Source organism: Microtus pennsylvanicus, chromosome 15 (assembly GCF_037038515.1).
Source record: "Microtus pennsylvanicus isolate mMicPen1 chromosome 15, mMicPen1.hap1, whole genome shotgun sequence".
Lineage (NCBI taxonomy): Eukaryota > Metazoa > Chordata > Mammalia > Rodentia > Cricetidae > Microtus > Microtus pennsylvanicus.
This window is the reverse complement of record NC_134593.1, coordinates 16,947,327-16,967,483: the sequence shown is the minus strand read 5'-3', so window position 1 is coordinate 16,967,483 and position 20,157 is coordinate 16,947,327. Positions and strand designations below refer to the sequence as shown.

The 20,157-nt window shown below is 43.6% G+C and overlaps 1 protein-coding gene across 7 annotated transcripts; it reads left to right on the top strand.

Moving 5' to 3' along the window:
* Positions 1 to 3,952: 3,952 nt before the first annotated feature.
* Zmym5 (zinc finger MYM-type containing 5) lies at positions 3,953 to 19,928 on the top strand. 7 transcript variants are annotated; one of them, XM_075949196.1, is made up of 9 exons: positions 3,973 to 4,111; positions 5,101 to 5,143; positions 5,489 to 5,575; positions 9,013 to 9,470; positions 9,651 to 9,741; positions 13,871 to 14,153; positions 16,036 to 16,198; positions 16,932 to 17,138; positions 18,581 to 19,928. In XM_075949196.1, the coding sequence occupies exons 4-9, from the start codon at positions 9,090 to 9,092 to the stop codon at positions 19,304 to 19,306; spliced, it is 1,851 nt and encodes a 616-aa protein (XP_075805311.1). In that variant the 5' UTR covers positions 3,973 to 4,111; positions 5,101 to 5,143; positions 5,489 to 5,575; positions 9,013 to 9,089; the 3' UTR covers positions 19,307 to 19,928. The 7 variants fall into 7 exon arrangements, with proteins under 7 accessions (XP_075805307.1, XP_075805311.1, XP_075805314.1 ...); XM_075949198.1 differs by having other exon boundaries at positions 4,104 to 4,229; XM_075949197.1 differs by lacking the exon at positions 3,973 to 4,111 and adding an exon at positions 4,260 to 4,316.
* Positions 19,929 to 20,157: the final 229 nt, after the last annotated feature.

Here is a 20,157-nt window from a genome sequence, read left to right as displayed (position 1 = left end):
TGCAAGCATGTGCCTTTCTACCTAGGGCTTACTGTGAAAATTTTATCTTATACATTTTTAATTTATTTTTGTCATTTTGACACAGAGTCTATGAAACCCTAGTAGGTCTTGAACCCACAATCTTTCTGCTTCATGGTCCCAAGTGCTGGTGCTATGGACATGCATCAACACACACGAAAGATTCTAAATGCAGGTTGGTAATGGAAAGTTCAGTCTAATTTAGCTGTATCAAACTGTCTCTGAAGTTTTCTCTAATAGAGTCTTTGTGATTTTTAAAAAGTTTTGTGGCTTTTGTTTTGTTTTTTGAAACAGGGTCCATTATGTAGCTCTTGTGGACCAGGAACTCACTGTGTAGACCAGGTGCCCTTAGACTTACAGATATATGTCTGCCTCTGCCTACTGAGTTCTGGAACTAAAGAAGTGTGCACCATCTGACATTAAATTTATCACTTATCAGTAATGAAAAAACATGGTCTCAGATTTTCAAATCTCCATTATACTTTGAATGTTCCCTCCAAAATATATATTACATTTTATCTGCTGCTGAGATTGCCAAGGAAATCAGGACATTGAGAGATGTCTGGATCATTAGCTTTCTACCATTTTAGGTGGACTTCTAGAGAAACCCTGAGTCAAACAGCTATTGAAGGCGTGGCTTCATTATAGACGTGATTTTCTGTAGTGCTCAGTTCCTGCCCTCTTTATCTAGCACTTATGACACTTAAGAGTTGCACACCAGATGTGGCTCACTGTTGAAATTTCTAGTCTCTAAAGCCATTAGCTAGGCAGTGGTGGTGCAAGTCTTTGATCCGCACTTGGGAGGCAGAGGCAGGCAGATCTTGTGGTTTGAGGGCATCTGGTCTACAGAGTGAATTCCAGGGTAGTGAAGGCTACACAGAGAAACCCTGTCTTGACAAACCAAAAATAAATAAATAAATCCATTGATGTGGGATTCCCCTCTGTATGCTGTGATTGCCATTAATGAATAAAGTATCTGCCTTGGCCTGTTGATAGTGCAGAGCTTAGGTAGGCTGAGAAAACTAAACTGAATGCTGGGATAAAGAAGGACGGAGTCAGGGAGAAGCCATGTAGCTCTACCAGAGACAGATACTAGAACTTCATCCAGTAAGCCACAGCCTTGCGGCAATACACAGGTTAATGGAAATAGGTTAAATTAATATGTAAGAGCCGGGCGTTGGTGGCGCATGCCTTTAATCCCAGCACTCAGGAGGCAGAGGCAGGCGGATCTCTGGGAGTTCGAGGCCAGCCTGGTCTACAAGAGCTAGTTCCGGGACAGGCAGCAAAGTTACAGAGAAACCCTGTCTCGAAAAACCAAAAAAAAAAAAAAAAAATGTAAGAGCTAGCCAATAATAAGGTAGAGCTAATGGGCCATGCAGTGATTTAAACAATATAGTTTCTGTGGGATTATTTTTGGGTCTAAGCTGCCCAGTGGTTGGAAAACAAATGGTTGCCTCTTACAACACGCCCAATGTGGGGTGCCAGATGAAGATGGACACTTAAAAGAAATCCCACAGTAGCTCAGAATTGAGTATCATAGAGGGTTATTTATTTAGGGGTAGACTCACAGGTTACAGTTCCTGGCATGAATGGGGAACAGCAACTGAATACCGCAGTTGGAACAGAGGCCAGACGTGCACTTTACATAGGCATTTATATTAATAAAAGGCCACGCCCAAGTCGGCACATAACTTAAAGGCTACTGGCTGTAGGAATTCCTACAGCAATCCATTAGTCAAATAAACTGTAGTTCTAACTTACTGTGTGTGGCACTCTTGTATAGTACCATCAAACTAAACGTATCAGCATAAAGGAACAGTTGTTGTTTTTGTAATTACTAGGGAAAACGTACTTTAAAGTTTAATTATTCACAATACTAATGCTAAATATTGGGGAGATAGACTTTCAGAAAATACACAACTTGTAGCTCGCAAACCTAACATGAAATCTCTCCAAATCTAAGGAGCTTTTGTGTATCAACTCAATGTACCTACAGCTTCGTATTTCCAAACGCCTAAACATAAAAAAGATGGTTATCATCTTCAGCAATTATTGAAATGTTATGATTATCACATTTATGTTCAAACAGTCGTTGAAGACTTAAATAAAATACTGATGTTGGGAATGTCAACGATGTAAAGCATCAGAAAGGCTTATTCAGCCCCCCCATTGATACATAGACAAGAGCATGACTTAGAGGTCTATATGCTTGTCATTGAATAAATGTGCTTTTATCGTACTTCAGAAAAAAGGGGGGGAGGGGATTGGACATGTGTTTTAAACATTGAAAGTATGCATGCAATAAATGCGTTCCTGTATGTATGCACACACCAATGTACGTAGGTTGGCCAGTAGAGGGCACTGGCTCTCCGGGAACTGGAGTGACTGGCAATTGGAAAAAGCCACAGGAGGATGCAAACCCTGGTAGTCTCTAAGAGCAGTATGCACTCTTAACCGCTGAGACGTCTCTCTATCTTATTCCTCCCCAACTTCCTGTATATGAGACAATGCCAGATGTCCCAGGGCGCCTTGACTGATCCTGCTACTTACACCCCTTGAATGTTGGTTTTACAGGCACGTGTCCCGTGATGTGGGATCTGTTTTGAAATCGTACGTGAGGCAAAAGCAAAACAGCGGTGGTGTAATTCTTACAATTCCAACATTCCAGAGGCAGGAAAAGGATCTACAGTTTGAAGCCTGACTATGCTAGATAGTGAAAAACTGTGTATAATATATATATTATATAGTCATATATTATGTATAGTCATATATAGACCATACAGCAACTTGGTCTATCAAACACTACTTCGATCTAATGCAACAACATCAGCTATATAAGCCAAACAAACCACCAGACTAGGTGTAGACGACGAACAAAAGACCCTCCCGCGGCTCCGCTCCAAACGCGCCCAGAGGGGCTCCCGGGCAAAGGTCGCTGCCCAAGCGGCCACGTCGGGCAGGAGGAGCGAAAGGCGCGGGTGGCCGAGGCCCCGTCAATGTAGGGCACAGGCGCTGGGCAGGCCCGGGAGCGCGCGCTCTGCCAGGCACCGACGGCCGAGCCCGGACAGCCCGGGTCCCCGGGGCGCGCACCGTCGTGTGGCCCGGCCGCAACCTAGGCGCGCAGGCCCTTAGCCGCCGAGGGCACGGCCGATGGCAGAGCGCGGTCGGGGCTGTTCCGGGCCAAGTTTCCCGGCCCCACGGGGTTCGGTTCTGATGGACACCAAGTTGTCCCAACAGATCCCACAAAATGGAGGACGACGTCTCCTCCCGCCGCAGCCATGGCGGAGGTGGGGGACCATTCCCACGGGCGAGGCAAGGTGGAAGCGCCCGCACGGCTGCCAGCGCGCCCGTTCCCAGCAGCCGCGGCCCCTCGGCCCGCCGCAGGCACTGCGGGGCTCGGCCGTCTCCCCGGGCCTTGGCGGCCTGGACAGGGAGGACGCCGGGGCATCGAGGCCGCGTCGGTCCTCGGGCAGAGTCGCGGGGGACCGCGGCGACCGTCTGGATGCCGAGGCCCGGTGGCCCGATCCCGGCCCCGCGGGAAGCCTCGACGAAGACTCCTCCGCCCCGAGGCCGCACGGCGATCCGTACCGCGGGCCTCGCCTCTCGGGCTCCTGACCCCGGCGGACCCGGCGAGTGGGGAGGGGCGGGGGCGCCGAGGGAGAGAGGGAGGGAGGAGGGAGGGAGGAGGAGGGAGGGAGGAGGGAGGGAGGAGGAGGGAGGGAGGAGGGAGGGAGGAGGGAGGGCTAAGCCCGAGGCTGGCGGCGGAGTGGGGGGTGGGGGGAGGGAACGGCAGGCACGAGGGCGTGGCCCAGCTTTGACGGACAGCCGGTCTGACTACCTCACCGTGGAGGGTCCTGAACGAAGGCCGAAGGAGCCAATGGACATGCCCGAGGCACTCCGGGCCGCCTTCGCCAGCAGCCAATGAGCGTGCGGAGGGCGGGGCCTCCCTGGGCTCCGCCGCGCCGCCGCCTCCTCTACCTCCTCCTCACCAGCGCTAAAGCCGGGACTGGACCGAGCGGAGTTGTGCGTGTCGCCGAAGGGGGGTGGGCCGGGGGAGGGGAGGTTCGTTCCGCGGAGCTGCAGCCAGAACCGGGTGAGGCTTATCCCCGCTGTCTTTCCTGTCGAGGGCCGCGGAGAGTGGGGGTGGCTGGGAGCAGCGCAGCCTCGGGAGGAGGAGGCGGAGGCGGGGGCGACTGGGGAGGCGGAGATGGGTGAGGGCAGCCTCGGGAGCCTCCCACCGACCCGGGCTTAGCAGCCCGCGGCGGCCGGTGTCGGCGCTGCTGCGTCGGGGCCTCGGGGTGCGCTGGGGGCCGCGTTCATGTCCCGGGCGGCTTCGCGTGCGACTCGAAGGCTGAGGGGCGCGGGAGCGTCTGGGTGGGGCGGATGCTGGGGCGGGGGGACGCAGGGTGGGGGTGGCGGCGGCCGGAGGTCTCGGGGTGTTTTCCTTTCCTTGCTGTGGGCGGGTGAGCGCGTGGGCGTGTGGGCAGTCGGGTGAGGAGCCCGTTAGACCCTCCCGCCTAGTGGCTGCACTCTCACCTCGTCTGTCTGATCTAGCTCCCAAGTTTTCTGTGGTGGGGGGAGCCGCTTAAGTCCTGCGGGGTATTTTCTTTCGCTCCTCTCCACCGCGCTGCGCAGCAGCTTCTAGTCTTAGTGGATCAATTTCTTATGTCTGACTTGTGCATGTCGTGGTCTCCAGAGGCGTAGGAATCTTAGGTCCCGGGCAAGTGCTTGCGGCCAATGGAATCAGTTGTTGAACACCTTCCACCTTCTTGGTACTTAAATTGGTGGCGGTGACGCAGGGTGGACATGGGAGAAATAGGATTCGAATCCCTTGCTGGCTTGGAGGACGCGCTTATCCTTCTGCGCAGCTGTGCACTCTTCCTAATTCTGAAACTGGAAAGACTAGATCGAGCTTGATTTGCTGTAATTTTTTTAGTAGTTGGTCTCTGTTTTTTTGGAGAAGTTGCTAGAAAAGCTCTGGAATGATTTCACCTTTATACTGACTCCTCTGGTGGTCAGGGTTGGTGCTACCTCCTCGCTATTGGTGCTAAAGGCTTTTGTTGTTGTTTTTTCTTATTCTAGAACCTTCAAGCCATTCTGGTGAAGTAAGGAAAACATCTCCTTTGTGAGTCATTTTGCGTATCTTTCCTTTTTAAAACTACTAGAATAGACTGTTGCTTATGAAGTTTGCTTTTCTGTTACTTCGAAAAATTGCTGCTTGAGTGAGTGGTCTCTGGCCGGAAAGCCGAGCCAGTGCAATCTATGGCAAGAGTCACACCCGTAAGTACCACTAACGTTGCTGTTTTTTAGAATTCTTTAATGAGACTAAGCTCGAATTCATTAAAATGAGGTTTTAAAGTAAAAGTTAAACACCTAAAAAATTACTGACAAATGCTTTAAGATTGAGGAAGAGCAAATTAGCGAATTACAGTTCTTTCCCTTTTTGAAAGATTTTCTTTCCCGTGTATAGGTGTTCTGCTTGTATGTTTGTGCCATTTGGATGCAGTGTTCAAGGAGACCAGAAGAGGGCAGGGGATCCTTTGGAACTGGAGAGCAGGTTGTGAGATGCGTCAAACCCTTGGAAGAGCAGCCAGTTATTTTAACCACTGAACCTTCTCTCCATGTAGCCTCTGTGATCTCTCATGTAGTACTTCTTAGACGTATCTTTTTATTTTTAAAAAATACTTAGTGTGTGTGTGTTGTCTTTGTGTTCCTGAGGAAGCCAGAAGAAGGTGTTGAATCTGCTGTAGTTGGAGTTACAGGTCTTTACCAGTAGGGTCAGTTGGATGCTGGTCCTCTGGAAAAGCAGCAAATGCTCCTAACAGCTGAACATCTATCTATCTAGCCCCTGTCCGATGTAGGATATAGTATCAGACAGTAGAATTCTCTGTCTACACCCCCCCCCCCACTCTACAAGAGTTACTAGTGTTTTTAACTGCTGAGCCTCTCCATCTCCCTAGTCTCCGTCCCACCTCCCTTAGGAACCCACATCCAACAGGGTTTCTCTGTGTAGCCCTCTCTGTCCTGGAACTTGCTGTATAGATCTGACTGTCCTCCAACTCAGAAATCTTCCTGCCCTTGCTTTGTGAGTGCTGGGATCAAAGGAATACACCACCACACACAGTTCAGTCTCCATTCTTAAAAGCTAAGAGAGAGCCTGGCGCCCTCCTTTAATCCCAGCATTCAGGAGGCAGAGGCAGGAGATCTCTGTGAGTTTGAGGTTAGCCTGGTCTACAAGAACTAGTTCCAAGACAGGCCTCAAAGCTACAGAGAAACCCTGTCTCAAAAAACCAAAAGAAAAAAGGAGGGGGAAAATGACTATGTCAGCCTTTGCTTCCCTTTGAAACTTCACACATCAGGCTGCTATCAACTGCATTTTTCTTCTCAGTCTCTTACATTTACAGTTCATCGTGAAGGGAAGTTGGTGCAGGAACCTAAAGGCAGAAACTCTAGCTACTTGCTTGATTGTTCCCCATGCCTGTTTTCTACAACCCAAGACCACCTGCCTCTGGGGTGACACCACCCACACTGCCCCAGGCCCTCCTACATTATTCAACAACCCAGGAAATGCCCTACAGACTTGCCTATAGGCCAGTCTGATTGAGAGCATGTACCAATTTTATTCTTTTTTAAATTTTCATATAAAAGCACCACATAACAAAATTAAATTGACCCAAGGTCTAAACAACGGTAAAGCTTAACATTGAATGAACAAAGGATGTGGCTGCTCCAAGGTATGGTTGAGGAGAAGGTTTTTATTGTAGCCTTGAGGATAGTACAGGCAGAGGCATCTGGAATAGTCCAGAGCAGGGCCTTCAGAATAGTTTGAATCACGGACTTGGAGGGGGACCAAAGAGAAGAGACTAAGAGGGCCAGAATGGCCAGGTTATATAGGAATGAGAACTTGGGATGGGAAACCAAGAGGTTTAGGGTGGGGTCAGGGTGAGAGGAGAGAGGATCTGCAGGCACCTAAGGCCCGGAGGTCAGCAGACCTTTTTGGTATGCTGGGAGGCACCACTTGTTAATCATATATCCACAGTTTCATTGGACCTCATGAGATAGAAGTCTTAAAGTATTTGCCTATACATTGCCAGTATACATTTAGAGACTTTACCATTTCATGTTTTTTTTTTTTTTTTGCTTTTTTTGTTTGGTTTTGAGACAAGATCTTGTTATCTAGACCTAGCTGTCCTGGAATTTGGTAAGTCAGTGGTTCCCAACCTTCCTAATGCTGCAAATCATTTTTTTTTTTGTTTATTTGTTTTGAGACAGCATCTCTGTAGTCCTAGCTGTCCTTAAGCTCTCAAAGTAAACCATGCTGCCTTGAACTCATAGAGATACACTTGCTTCTGCTTTCTGAGTGCTGGGATCAAGGAAGTGTACCACACAAACTCTGGTTCATTTTTTAATGGCAGTTTTCACTATGTTGAAAAAAATCAGAATCTTCCAGTTTATCTATTAGCTAGGTATCCTATTAATTAAAAAATATTACTGTTTATAGGTAAAATTTTCTATTGGAAAAATAAAATCAGAGAACAGTAACCCGTCAAGATTTAAAATATCTAGGGCTGGAGATATAGACTCGATGTATGACACTTGCCTTGCATGTGTAAGGTTCTAACGTCAGTCTTGGAACATATTAAGCTATAATCTTGTTTTATACCCCCATTTTGTTTACAATCCAGAGAACTTAATTCAGTGAGATGTAGTAACTTGCTCAGTGTAATATAACTAAGTGGTCAAACAGTAACTTTTCTCTTTTGAGCAGAGTAACTGAATGGTTTCATGTCAACAAGCTAGATGCATCAGTTAGTAGAGAATCTCAATAAAGGAAAGGTTTCTGAACCAGGCAGTGGTGGCGCTTGCCTTGAATCCCAGCACTTGAGGCAAATGCAGGCGGATCTCAGTAAGTTCAATGTCACAGCCTCGTGACCATACACTGATTAATGGAGATGGGTTAAGATAGTTGTGTACTGTCTTGTGGGTGCTGGCAATTTGAACCCTGGTCCTCTAGAAGAGCAGCGTGGTGCTCTTAGCCACAGAGCCATCTCTCCAGCTTTAGTTTTGTTTTTGTTTTCTTGGTTTTTTTTTTTTTTTTGGTTTGTTTGTTTTTGGGACAGGGTCTTTGTTTAGCTCTGAGTGTTCTGAAACTTGCTATATAGACCAGACTGGCCTCAAACTCAAGAGATCCTCTTGCCTCTGCTTCTGCCTCTCAAGTGCTGAGCAAAGGTCCACCTGCTCTTCAAAGGTCCTGAGTGCAATTCCCAGCAACCATGGTGGCTCACAACCACCTATAATAGGGTCTGATGCTCTCTTTTGCTCTACAGGTATACATGCAGAGTATTTATACATTTAAAAAGTATATAAATAAAGAGGCGGGCAGATCTCAACCAGAACTGTTACACAGAGAAATCCTGCCTCAAAAAACCAAAACCAACCAAACAAAAAACACCAAATAAATGAAATTAGAAAAAGAAACACATTTAAAAAAAAAAGGTGTGTGCCACCATGCCTGGCTGATTGAGATATATATATATATATATATTGTTTTTCAAGTTTATTGTTTTACTTGTGTGTCTATGTGGACATGTGCAGTTGTGGATGTAGGTGGTTGTGTAGTCTAGAAAGAGGGTGTCAGAACCCCTGAGATGGAATTAAATGCAGGTGTGAGCCTCCTGATAGAGGTGCTGGAAACCGAACTCGGGTCTTATGTAAGAGAACAATACAAACTCCTAACCGCCAAGCAATCTTTCCATCGCAAACTTTGTTATTTTAAATTTAAAGAAAGCCTAGGCTATTTTTGTTGTAAGTGGAGAGTAGCATAAAGTGAGCACTGTTAGCATCAAATTGCATAATTCCCATCAAACACCAGAAGTAGAATTTAACAAAGTGGTGAACAGGAAAATAGAATGAGTATCACTTGAGTTGTTTGTTACAGTTTTATCAGTGCTATTACTGCAGTAAAATGAAAATGCTCCTTTCTATCTCTTACAGATTCTTCGGTGTGGGTAAACACTCAGTGGGAAGATCAGTTGACGGTACAGGCTCATGCCTTCCTAGGAAAATTGGCCATGGCAGCTCACCTCACAGATGTGGGTTCTTCAGCCAGTGCATCTGGAAGCTCACCAGTGGAAGATGATGATGTTGTGTTCGTTGAATCAATACAGCCTCCAATTTGTGCTCTAGCAGTAGCTGAGGAAAGAAACTTTGTAGTTGCATCTTCAAAACATGAAAATCCACAAGGAAATTACTCCATAATTCCTCCTTTAAGAGATTTTACGTCTCATAAGGGAAATATATGTGAAACAATTGTTATTGATGATGAAGGGGACACAGAAACAGATGGAGGAGAGGAGAAAAATCCTACCAATTTTACTGAATGGGGACCTCGTGGAAACAAAAACAGTACCAAAAATTTGGATTTCTTCATTTCCAGTCTATCAAGAAGTAAGGTAAATTCAGGAATGGGTACTAATAGTATCACTACAGAGTTGACTCTACTAATTCTAATGTTACAGTTTTAGAAGCAGGTGAGATAGGGAACGAAAAGATTGTACATCACTACCAACTTAGGAGATGTCACTCATGGGTTTAGTGTTAATGTACAAACATCCTCATCTTTAACTTCACAGACCAAGCCTGGAGTAGGACCTTTTAATCCTGGTAGACTGGATGTAGCAGATGTGCTCCAGAATGGAAGGTGTGCAGCACATCCCAATCCTGGTAAGCAGTAAGTTGTATTATTTGCCTTGTATTGAGTACATTTAGATTTCTGTGAGTCTGTACTCATGTGCCTGGAAGTCAGGGCTGTCTTCCTCTCTTGGTCTCTACCTTATTTTTTGAAATAGTATTTATTTATTTATTTATTATGTATACAATATTCTGTCTGTATGCCTAAAGGCCAGAAGAGGGCGCCAGACCTCTTTACAGATGGTTGTGAGCCACCATGTGATTGCTGGGAATTGAACTCAGGACCTTTGGAAGAGCAGGCAATGCTCTTAACCCCTGAGCCATCTCTCCAGCCCCCTGAAATAGTTTTTTTTTTTTTGTACTGACCCTGAAGCTCACCAGTTCAGTTAGATTGGTTACCTGGCAAACCCCAGGGATCTATTTTTCTGTCTTCCAAACAATGATGTTATAGATAAATGCTCCTTTTTTGTTTTTTCTCTGTGTAATCTTGGCGATCCTAGAACTTGCTCTGTAGAGAAGACTGGCCTTGAACTCAGAGATCTTTTTCTTTCCTTTTTAACTTTATGTAATCATTAGCTGCTCTGAAACTCACTATGTAGATCAGGCTGGCCTCAGACTCAGAGATCCTCCTGTCTCTTGTCTCCTGAGTACAGGGATTAAAGGTATGTGCCACCATTACTGGCTTAATATCTCTCTCTCTCTGTCTATCTCTTATCTATCTATATGTCTTAAAAATTATCTGTGTATGTGTGTGTGTATATTTTTTTTTTCAAGACAGGGTTTCTTTGTAGCTTTGGAGCCTGTCCTAGAACTAGCTCTTGTAGACCAGGCTGGCCTAGAACTCACAGAAATCTGCCTGCCTCTGCCTCCTGAGTGCTGGGATTAAAGGCATACGCCACCACTGCCCGGCTTATTGGTTTAATTTAAAAAGAAAATTTTAGATTATAGTGTGTGTTTGTGTGTCTGTGTTTGCGTGTTTGCTACAGCTCATGTAGTGGTCAGGAGGGCAGCTTGCAGTGATCAGTTTTCTCCTACTGTATGGGATCTGAGTATGCAAGTCGAGTTGTCAGGCTTGGCTATAAGTGACTTTACCCACTAAGCCATCTCATTGGCCTGCCTTTTGTTTGTTTTATTCTGTTTCCCACTTGATTTATTTAGTTTCACGTGGGTACTGGAGATCAAACTCAGGTCTTCATGCTTGCACAGTGTGGGACAGTATTTTACTAGTTATGCCAGCCATCTCAGCTCCCATCGCTGTTCTTTTTAGAACTCATATCTGTTATATTCTATATACAATAATTTATTGGCTTTCATATGAAGATAATGTTACTTAATATACTTCTTTTTTTTTTTTCGAGACAGGGTTTCTCCGTAGCTTTTTGGTTCCTGTCCTGGAACTAGCTCTTCTAGACCAGGCTGGCCACAAACCCACAGAGATCCATCCGCCTCTGCCTCCGGAGTGCTGGGATTAAAGGCGTGCGCCACCACCGCCTGGCCCTTAATATACTTCTGAAGTCTTGTATCTGGAATTTGGAGAGGGTAATTTTTGTAAAATCTAAAGTAATGTATATCTTAACTCTTTTTAAGGGCTGAATCAGTGACTCTTAGGGCTTTTCTAAAGTTATGTATGTGGCTGAGAAGGGGATGAATATACTGTTTGATATTTAGTGCTTTTTTTTAGGGTGTTGACTTTTAAGGACCTAACAACTCAAAGTTAGGTTTGTGGTGCATACCTGTAACCCTAGCACCCACTTCATGGGTAGCTGTTGTCACATGCAGCTTTATCTAAAGAAACTGATGAAAAAGTCCAGGTGCAGCGTCACAAGTCTTCATTCCAGCAGTGGGGAGGTAGAAGCAGGTGCATCTCTGCATTTAAGATCAACCTGATCTATATAGCAAATTTGAGACCAACCAGGGCTACACGGTGGGATTCTGTTGCCTCCGAAAGAAATCTATAGAATTTTTTTCTCATCCTTGTGTTTTTTTTGTTTTGCTTTATAAACATTTCTAGCTAGTTAATGATTTAATTTATTTATTTTACACCCCAATCACAGTTTCTCCTCCCTCCTTCCCCATTCCCTCCCCCCATGATGATTCAAAGGCATTGTACTTTTAGTAACTAGGTAATTACTGTTTCACCTGAAACTTAATTAGGAATAAGATAAAAACTAATAAAATATCCATCTGGGGAGATAGCTCATAGGTAAAATGCTTGCTGCCTAAGGAGCGGTAGTGGCCCATGCCTTTAATCCCAATATTTGGGAGGCAGAGGCAGGTGGATCTCAGTGAGTTCGAAAGTAGTTTGGTCTACAAAGTGAGTTCCAGGACAGCAGGGTTGTTAAACAGAGAAACACTCAAAAAAAAAACAAAAAGGAAACAAACAAAAAAAAAGATTAATAAAATGCTTGCTGCCTAAACATGGAGACCAGAGTTCAAATGCCTAGACTCCACATAAAAACTGAGTGGGTGTGGTGTGGCAGCCTACCTAAAATCCTAGCACATGGGAAATGGAATCTTGCAATCCCTAGAGCAAGCTATGTAGTCAGATTAACTGAATTCAGTCAGTGGAAGAAATGGCCACAGATTTTACAGTGGTTCTACTGCTTGCTAAACTTTTGGATGAACTGTCTAACCTCTAGGTCTTAATTTCCCGTGTGTGTGTGTGTGTGTGTGTGTTGTGGTTTTGTTTGTTTTGTGTTTTTGAGACAGGGTCGCACTATAGCTCCTAACTGTCTGGAAACTCACTATATAGAATACGAGAGCCTCAAACTCACAAAGGTCCAGTAGCACCATGCCTGTCTGCTTCCAGCCTTAATAATCATGGGCTTAACCCTCTGAAACTGTAAGCAAGCACCTAATTAAATGCTTTCTTTTATAAGACTTGTCTTGGAACCAGGCGGTGGTGGCGCACACATTTAATCCCAGCACTTGGGAGGCAGAGGCAGGAGGAGCTCTCTGAGTTCGAGGCCAGCTGGTCTACAAGAGCTAGTTTCAGGCCAGGCTCTAAAACTATAGTGAAACCCTGTCTGGAGAAACCAAAAAAAAAAAAAAAAAAAAGACTTCTCTTGGTCATAATGTCTCTTCACAGCAATAGAACAGTGACTTAAGACAGCTTCTTCCGGTCTTAAAATATATCCCGAACATGTGGCATAAGAAATTTTGACTAAGACTTTAAGTAGAATAGAAACACTAATACTTCCCTCTCCCCCCTCCCAGTTGGTAAATTAACTGATTTATTTAAAGGCAGGATATACAGAACTGAAGCCGCTCTAGAGCTCAGCCAGTCATGTTGGCCTCTGCAACACCATACCCAGCCAGAAGTTCTTATTTAGGAATTTAAATATTCGCCTTGTAAAATTGTACACACTTTATGTATGTGCCAAACTTAAAGTGATTTTTTATCAGATAAATTACCATCTTAGGCAATATAATAATGGTATCTTAGCCCTGGAGAAATGGCTTAGCGGTTAAGAGCACTGCTGTTCTTCAGAGGACCTGGGTTCCATTTCCAGCACCCACATGACAGCTCATAACTGCCTGAAACTCCAGTTCCCTGGAATCTGACCCCTTCACACCTATGCACATAAAATAAAAGTTAAATAAATTTTAAAAAAATGATATCCTTGTTTCCTAATTATGTAAAAATGTGCTTCCCTTAAGTATCAGTAAGTCCACAAAACACAACTATTTTGGGAGTTGAGGATTTATTCCCCCATAGTCTTAGCAATGACAAATCTTGTAAAAATTGCTGGTTTTTTCCTGCTGCTGCTTAAGTCTGGTTGGCTGTTAAAGTTTAAGTAAGCAGAGGAAGTGATCCCAGTGTAACTTCCATTTACTCTACAGTTGGTATGTATTCCATTTATTCCTTACAGCACTAGGGAATTAAGTATAATCTCAGTATATAACAGGAAAGCCCTTCCCCTAGCCCCTGTCTCTACCAGGTAGGCCCTGTATCCACCAGATGGAGACAATTGTGGAAACAGGTGAACCCACGGGAAACATCTCATACCCATTTGAACAGTAGGAGGAATGCTGGATTGATTGTAAAGTTATTTTACCTTAACCACATGCTTCTGAGTCTCTTAAAGCCTTAAATTCAGATGTGTCCTAATGTATATTTTTATTTATTCTATGACTTTTTCTTACGCATTTTGCTTTTAAGATTCTTGGATTTCCCAGTCAGCATCATTTCCTCGTAACCAGAAACAACAAGGGGTGGATTCTTTATCACCAGTGGCCTCACTTCCTAAACAGAATTTCCAGCCCTCAAACCAGCATCTTACTAAGCCTGTTAAAATCACTTGTGCAAACTGCAAAAATCCTCTACAGAAGGGGCAGACAGCTTATCAACGAAAAGGATCAGCTCACCTCTTTTGTTCAACCACCTGCCTTTCTTCTTTCTCTCATAAACGGACTCGAAAGACACGGAATGTAGCATGTAAAAAGTAAGCAGACCTCAGCGTTTCTCCATGTGGGTTAATGCCACCAATATAAACAAATACTCTGGATACAACTGTAAGCTAGACTTGTAGATGTTGCAGAGATGTTTTCAAGTTGTTTTTTATTTTCTTAAAGATTTATTTATATATATGAGTGTTCTATCTGCATGTACACCTTTATACCAGAAGAAAGCATCAGATGCTACTGTAGATGTTGTGAGCCACCCATGTGGTTGCTGGGAATTGAACTCAGGACCTCTCGAAGAGCAGCCAGCACTGTTAACCACTGAGCCGTCTCTCCAGTCCCAAGCCCCCATTTTCAGGTTTTTAAAAATTGGGGTACTTAGTTCCCTTCTCTTAGGTGCTACGTTTGTGCCCCCCCCCCTTTTTTTTAGGTTTTTTTTTTGAGACAGGGTTTCTCTCTGTAGCTTTGGTGCCTGTCCTGGGAACCACTCTGTAGACCAGGCTGACCTTGAACTCAGAGAGATTTGCCTGCCTCTCTGTAATTAAAGGTGTATGACCACCGCCCGGCTTATTTTTTTAATGTAATATATATATATAATTTTGTTTGTTTGAGACATGGTTTCTCTGTAGCTTTGGAGCCTGTCCTGGAACTTGCTCTGTAGACCAGGCTCGTCTCACATAGCGAACTCACAGATATCCACCTGCCTCTTTTCCTCCGAGTGCGGGATTTAAGGCTTAGACTACCACCGCCAGCTTCAAATTTATTTTTATGGGGCTGTAGAGATGGCTCAGTGCTTTAGAGTACTGGCTGCTCTGATTTTTCCAGCATCCAGGTTAACTATAGTTAACTCCAGTCCCAGGGAATCCAGCACCCTCTTTTGGTCCCAATGGGTATTGCATCCATGTGATAAATATACATGCAGGCAAAATAACGATACATATAAAAATGAAAATAAAGAAAAAAAATTTAAGAGTGTGTGTGTGTGTGTGTGTGTGTGTGTGTGTGTGTGTGTGTGTAGGTACAAATGCCCCAAAATTCATAGATGTTGCATCACCCAGTAGCTAGGGTTAACAGCTGGTACTGAACTGCCCCGTGGAAGCTTAAGTTCTCTCTACAGCAGCACATGCACCCAAGAGCCATCTGCTTAGCACCATTGGTTTTGCTTTTTCTTACCAATGGTTTAGTTTGTTTGCCTGTTTTAGCTTTTTTTTTTTTTTTTAAAGAATTTATGTGTATGAGTGTTTTGCCTGTGTCTTCAGTATACTCTGTGCATGTCTGGTTTCCTCAGAGGCCCAAAGAGGACGCTAGGTTCACTGGAACTGGAGTTATGGACAGTTATGAGCCACCATGTGGGTGCCAGGAACCAAACCTAGGTCATCTGCAAGAGTAACCAGTACCCTTTTTTGGGGAGGAGTCAGGGTTTCAAGATGGTTTCTTCATGTATCTCTGGCAGTCTTGGAAGCCACTCTGTAGACCAAACTGGCCTCCAACTCAAAGAGATCTGCCTGACTTGCCCCAAGTGCTGGAATAAAAGGTGTGTGCCACCACACCCAGTACAGCCACTAGGCTGTCTCTAGCCCCAATGAACAGCATTTTTAAATCTTTCTAGAATGCTAAGAATTTTAGTGCTTTTGTTGTTTTGTTTTTTTTTTTTTTTTTTGAGATAGGGTTTCCTTACGTAGCCTAGCTTTCCTGGAACTTGCTCTGAGACAAGACTGTCCTCAAAGTCACCTCTGCCTGCTTCTGCCTCCCAGGTGCTGGGGTTAGAGGCGTCTGCCGACACTGCCTGGCCTTCTGTGCATTTCTAGAGAGTTTACACTTGAGTTTTCTTCTGTATTATTTAGGGAATATAGTGGAAGTAAAGTTGAGAGTGGATTTTAAATCATGGTGATCTTAAGACGTTTGTTTTCCCTTGTGTTACAGAGATTCTCCTATGAAGACAGCAACGGTTATTCCTCCAGTGGAGTCAAGCAAGTCCTCACCAGAATTTTATACTGCATCTCTGTCTCCCTGTGAATACTACCAGGATCTCAGAAAAGAAGTTTTTACGAAGTCAAGATGTATCATGTGTAATAAGTTAGGAGAGGTCTGATTCTTTATACAACTACTATTTAGGCTCATAGGCATAGTGCTGAGCTTTAAGTCCCACTGTGAGCTCTGTCATCTACATAATGTCTAGATTCTAGATTCTTAGGTTGGAGAAACTACTAAGATGTTAGAATTCTGTTTATTAAAAAGATTTACCACTGAGTAGTGGTGCACACCTTTAATCCCATCATCTGAGAAACAGGAACAGGGAGATCTCTGAATTTGAGCCCAAACTGCTCTACATATAGTGAGTTCCTGGAGAGCCAAGGCTATATAATAGTGAGATCTGTCTCTCCCCTCAAAAGATATTTATGCATAGAGATAGATATACATCATTTTCATAGTGTAGAAAATACGTGTCTGTTTCTGTGGATTTAATTGTAATTCAGTAATTTAAGGACAATGAAGAAAGCAACAGATCCTAAGAATGTGTGGGGTAAATAGTTGGATACATGTTCAAGAGGAGGAACCAGATATTATTCAGGCAGTCTTTGTTTTATATTATCCTCAGTAGCTAAATCTGATGTTGAGTAACTGGGGGCCATTCAAATGAAAGACATAAATGTATTTTAGTTACAGCTTTAGAACCACCTTACTGCTAAATGCACAGACACATTCTACACATGGATGATGATTCCCTTCATCCACCTCCCAAATATTTTAAAGAGATTCAAATACTGTAGGGCAATAAATTGTAAAATACTGTCTTAAGAAATTTTGTTTTCTTTTAGGTTCGTCATGAAATCAGTATTAACAGTGTAACACATAAACTGTGTAGTAACAATTGCTTTAATGAATACAGACTGACTAATGGTCTAATAATGAACTGCTGTGAACAGTGTGGCAAGTATATTCCCAAGAATACTGGACACAAGGTTCTGATTTCGGGTCAGCAAAAGAGCTTCTGCTGCCAGAATTGTGCCAGTGAATATAAAGAGGTAATTCCTTGTTTCATTTGTTTCTGTAATACTATTTCATGTACATGGGTGTTTTACGTGCATGTTTGTCTGTGCATCATATGTATCCTTGATGCTCTCAGAGGCTAGAAAAGAATGTTGGCTCCTCTGGAACTGTAGTTATAGACAGATGTGAAGCTACCATGTGAGTCTAGGAATCAAACCCAGATCCTCTAGAAGACCAGCCGGTGCACTTAACTGCTTATGGAATTTCTCTAGCCCTAATTTAAAAAAAAAAAGAAAAATATTTATTATATATATAATATTCTGTCTGTGCGTATGTCTGCAGGCCAGAAGAGGGCACCAGACCCCCTTACAGATGGTTGTGAGTCACCATATGGTTCCTGGGAATTGAACTCAGGACCTTTGGAAAAGCAGGCAATGCTCTTAACCTCTGAGCCATCTCTCCAGCCCCCCTTAATTTTTTTTTTAAAAGATTCATTTATTATGTACACAATGTTCTGCCTGCGTGCATGCCTGTAAGTCAGAAGAGGACACCCGATCTCATTAAAGATGGTTGTGAGCCACCATGTGGTTGCTGGGAACTGAACTCAGGACCTTTGAAAGAACTGCCAGTGCTCTTAATCTCTTGAGTTCTCTTTCCAGCCCTGCCCCTAATTGTGTGTGTGTGTGTGTGTGTGTGTGAGTGTGAGTGATTGTGTGAGATTGTGTGCATGTGATGGTCGTTCCCGTGGAGGTCAGAAGAAGGCATCAGATCCCCTGGAGCTGGTGTTACAGGCATTTAGGAGCTAGCTGTACAACATTGGTTCTGGGAACAGAACTCAGGCCCTCTTCAAAAGCAACACTATCTGCATGCCTCTGCCTCCTTAGTGCTGGGATTTAAGGTGTTTACTGTCTTAGCCAGTTTATGCTTAGTTTTTTATTTGTTGTTTTGTTGGTTGGTTTTTCAAGACAGGGTGTCTCTACATAGCCCTGGCTGTTCTGTAATTATCTCTGTAGATTATGCTGGCCTCAAACTGAAAAGATCCACCTGCCTCTGCCTCCCAAATGCTGGGATTAAAGGCATGCCCACCAATGCCTGACTTTATACTTATTTTTTTTTTAATATATGATGTATGGATCATGTTTCAAAAGTGTCAGATGAATTGCCAAACTTCTTTCCCAATTCAACGCACATTGTTTAATTCCTACCAGAGCTTTCGTGAAGTTGTCATTTTTCACTGTGTCCCTATGTTTCCACTTCTGCCTGTCAGTTGCAGCGTCCTGATAGGTGTGCTCTGCCTAGTTGTGCTTGGTTTTATATTTAGCAGTGTGAGTGCGCTGCTTCATGTGTCTTCGTACACTGAGTGCAGATCTTGGTAGACCTTATGTCTTTGATAGCTAACTGTGAGCCATTGCCTGATCTTATTTATGTATTTCAGTTTTTAAATGTCAATAAAATTGTAATCTCTATTTCTTTACAGATAATGGAAACAAAATCAAAAATATCACTTTTACAAAATAGAAAAAGGAATGCTGTCAGAGAAGAAAATGAAAGACGATTATATGAATCAAGTACACTTTCAGAGAAAGTAGGAGAAATACCAGAAAAAAAGGAGAAGATTTCAGAGGTAATAGAAATTGCAGCGGAATGTAGCTTAGACACATTGAAGGAGTCACATGTGAACTCAGCCCCTGAGACAGCAATGCCTGATACAGTTCAAGAGCACCTGGGAGACGGGAGTTCAGACTCTGGTATGTCAGGTGTGCTATCTTCAGATCCAGGCTCCTGGCCCCGGATCTTGAATATGAAACAACGTGATATTCTTGTCAAAAATGATCCACCTCAAATAAGAAATTTTCATTTTCCAAAGGACAATACGGGGAGGAAGTTTTCTGAAACGTACTACACACGGATCCTTCCCAGTGGTGAGAAGGCCTCCAGGTCCTGGCTGCTCTATTCAGCCTCCAAAGATGCGGTCTTCTGCCTGTATTGCAGACTGTTCGGGGAAGGGAAAAATCAACTGAGAAATGAGAATGGGTGCAGAGATTGGCAGCATCTGTCTCATATTCTTAGTAAACACGAAGAGAGTGAGATGCACATCAACAACAGCGTTAAGTATTCAAAGTTAAAATCTAACCTGGAAAGTAAAGCCGATGACAGACTTTATGAAGATGGGGAAAATGGTGTACTGCTGTTGTACACATAATGTCCTGTCTGCTCTAGACATGACAGTGTCTGCATCACCCAGAAAAGTTTAGTACCAGGAGCCAGTACCATTACACTGTGGCACTCTTAAGTGGAGCTCTTACAGGAGTTCATTTCCAGTGTGTCCAATAGCAAATAAGTAGTGAAAATATTCCTGTCCAGATGCAAAGACAATTGGAGTGATTATTAAAAGCAGTTTAACCTTGTTAAAGTTATTCTCAGAGGACTCCCACTTAACGGCCCAAGAGCCAGAGAATTCAAGATACATACGTAATAAGAATTTTTGACATTGTTAAAGGAAATATGTTCAGGCCAGGCAGTTGGGGTGCACACCTTTTAACTCAGCACTCGGGAGGCAGAGACAGGTGGATCTCTGTGAGTTCCGAAGCCATCCTGGTCTACAGAGCAAATTCCAGGACAGCCAGAGCTATACAGAAAAAAAAAACCCTATCTTGGAAAACCAAAAAAGAAAACATTCAAACAGTTTAAGAACAGAATAGAATCTGCAGCTACAGCTATTTGCTAGTAAACCAAATTCTTGTTTTTTTTAAAACATTTTTCTCTTTGTGCAAATCAGTTCATTTGTTACACTAAATAAAGGTAATTTGAATTTATTGGTTTTATATTTTTCGTTTTCAATTTAATCTGTAAATGTTTTAGCTTTTGTTATATGAGAATTATAATTATAAAGAATATATAGCTATTTTTATGTTAGTATGAATACAAGAATCATTAAAAGGTGTGTGTATGTAGCTGCATGGTAGTGGCACATGCCTTTATTTCCAGCACTTGGAAGGCAAAAGGCAGGCAGATGTCTGTGAGTTCAAAGCCAGCCTGGTATCCATAGCAAGC

Coding starts and splice junctions, on each gene's coding strand:
- Zmym5 (XM_075949192.1), top strand. CDS start 9,090: ATGGCAGCTCACCTCACAGATGTGGGTTCTTCAGCCAGTGCATCTGGA. Junction 9,471..9,650: donor CCAGTCTATCAAGAAGTAAG/GTAAATTCAGGA, acceptor TTAACTTCACAG/ACCAAGCCTGGAGTAGGACC. Junction 17,139..18,580: donor GTGCCAGTGAATATAAAGAG/GTAATTCCTTGT, acceptor ATTTCTTTACAG/ATAATGGAAACAAAATCAAA.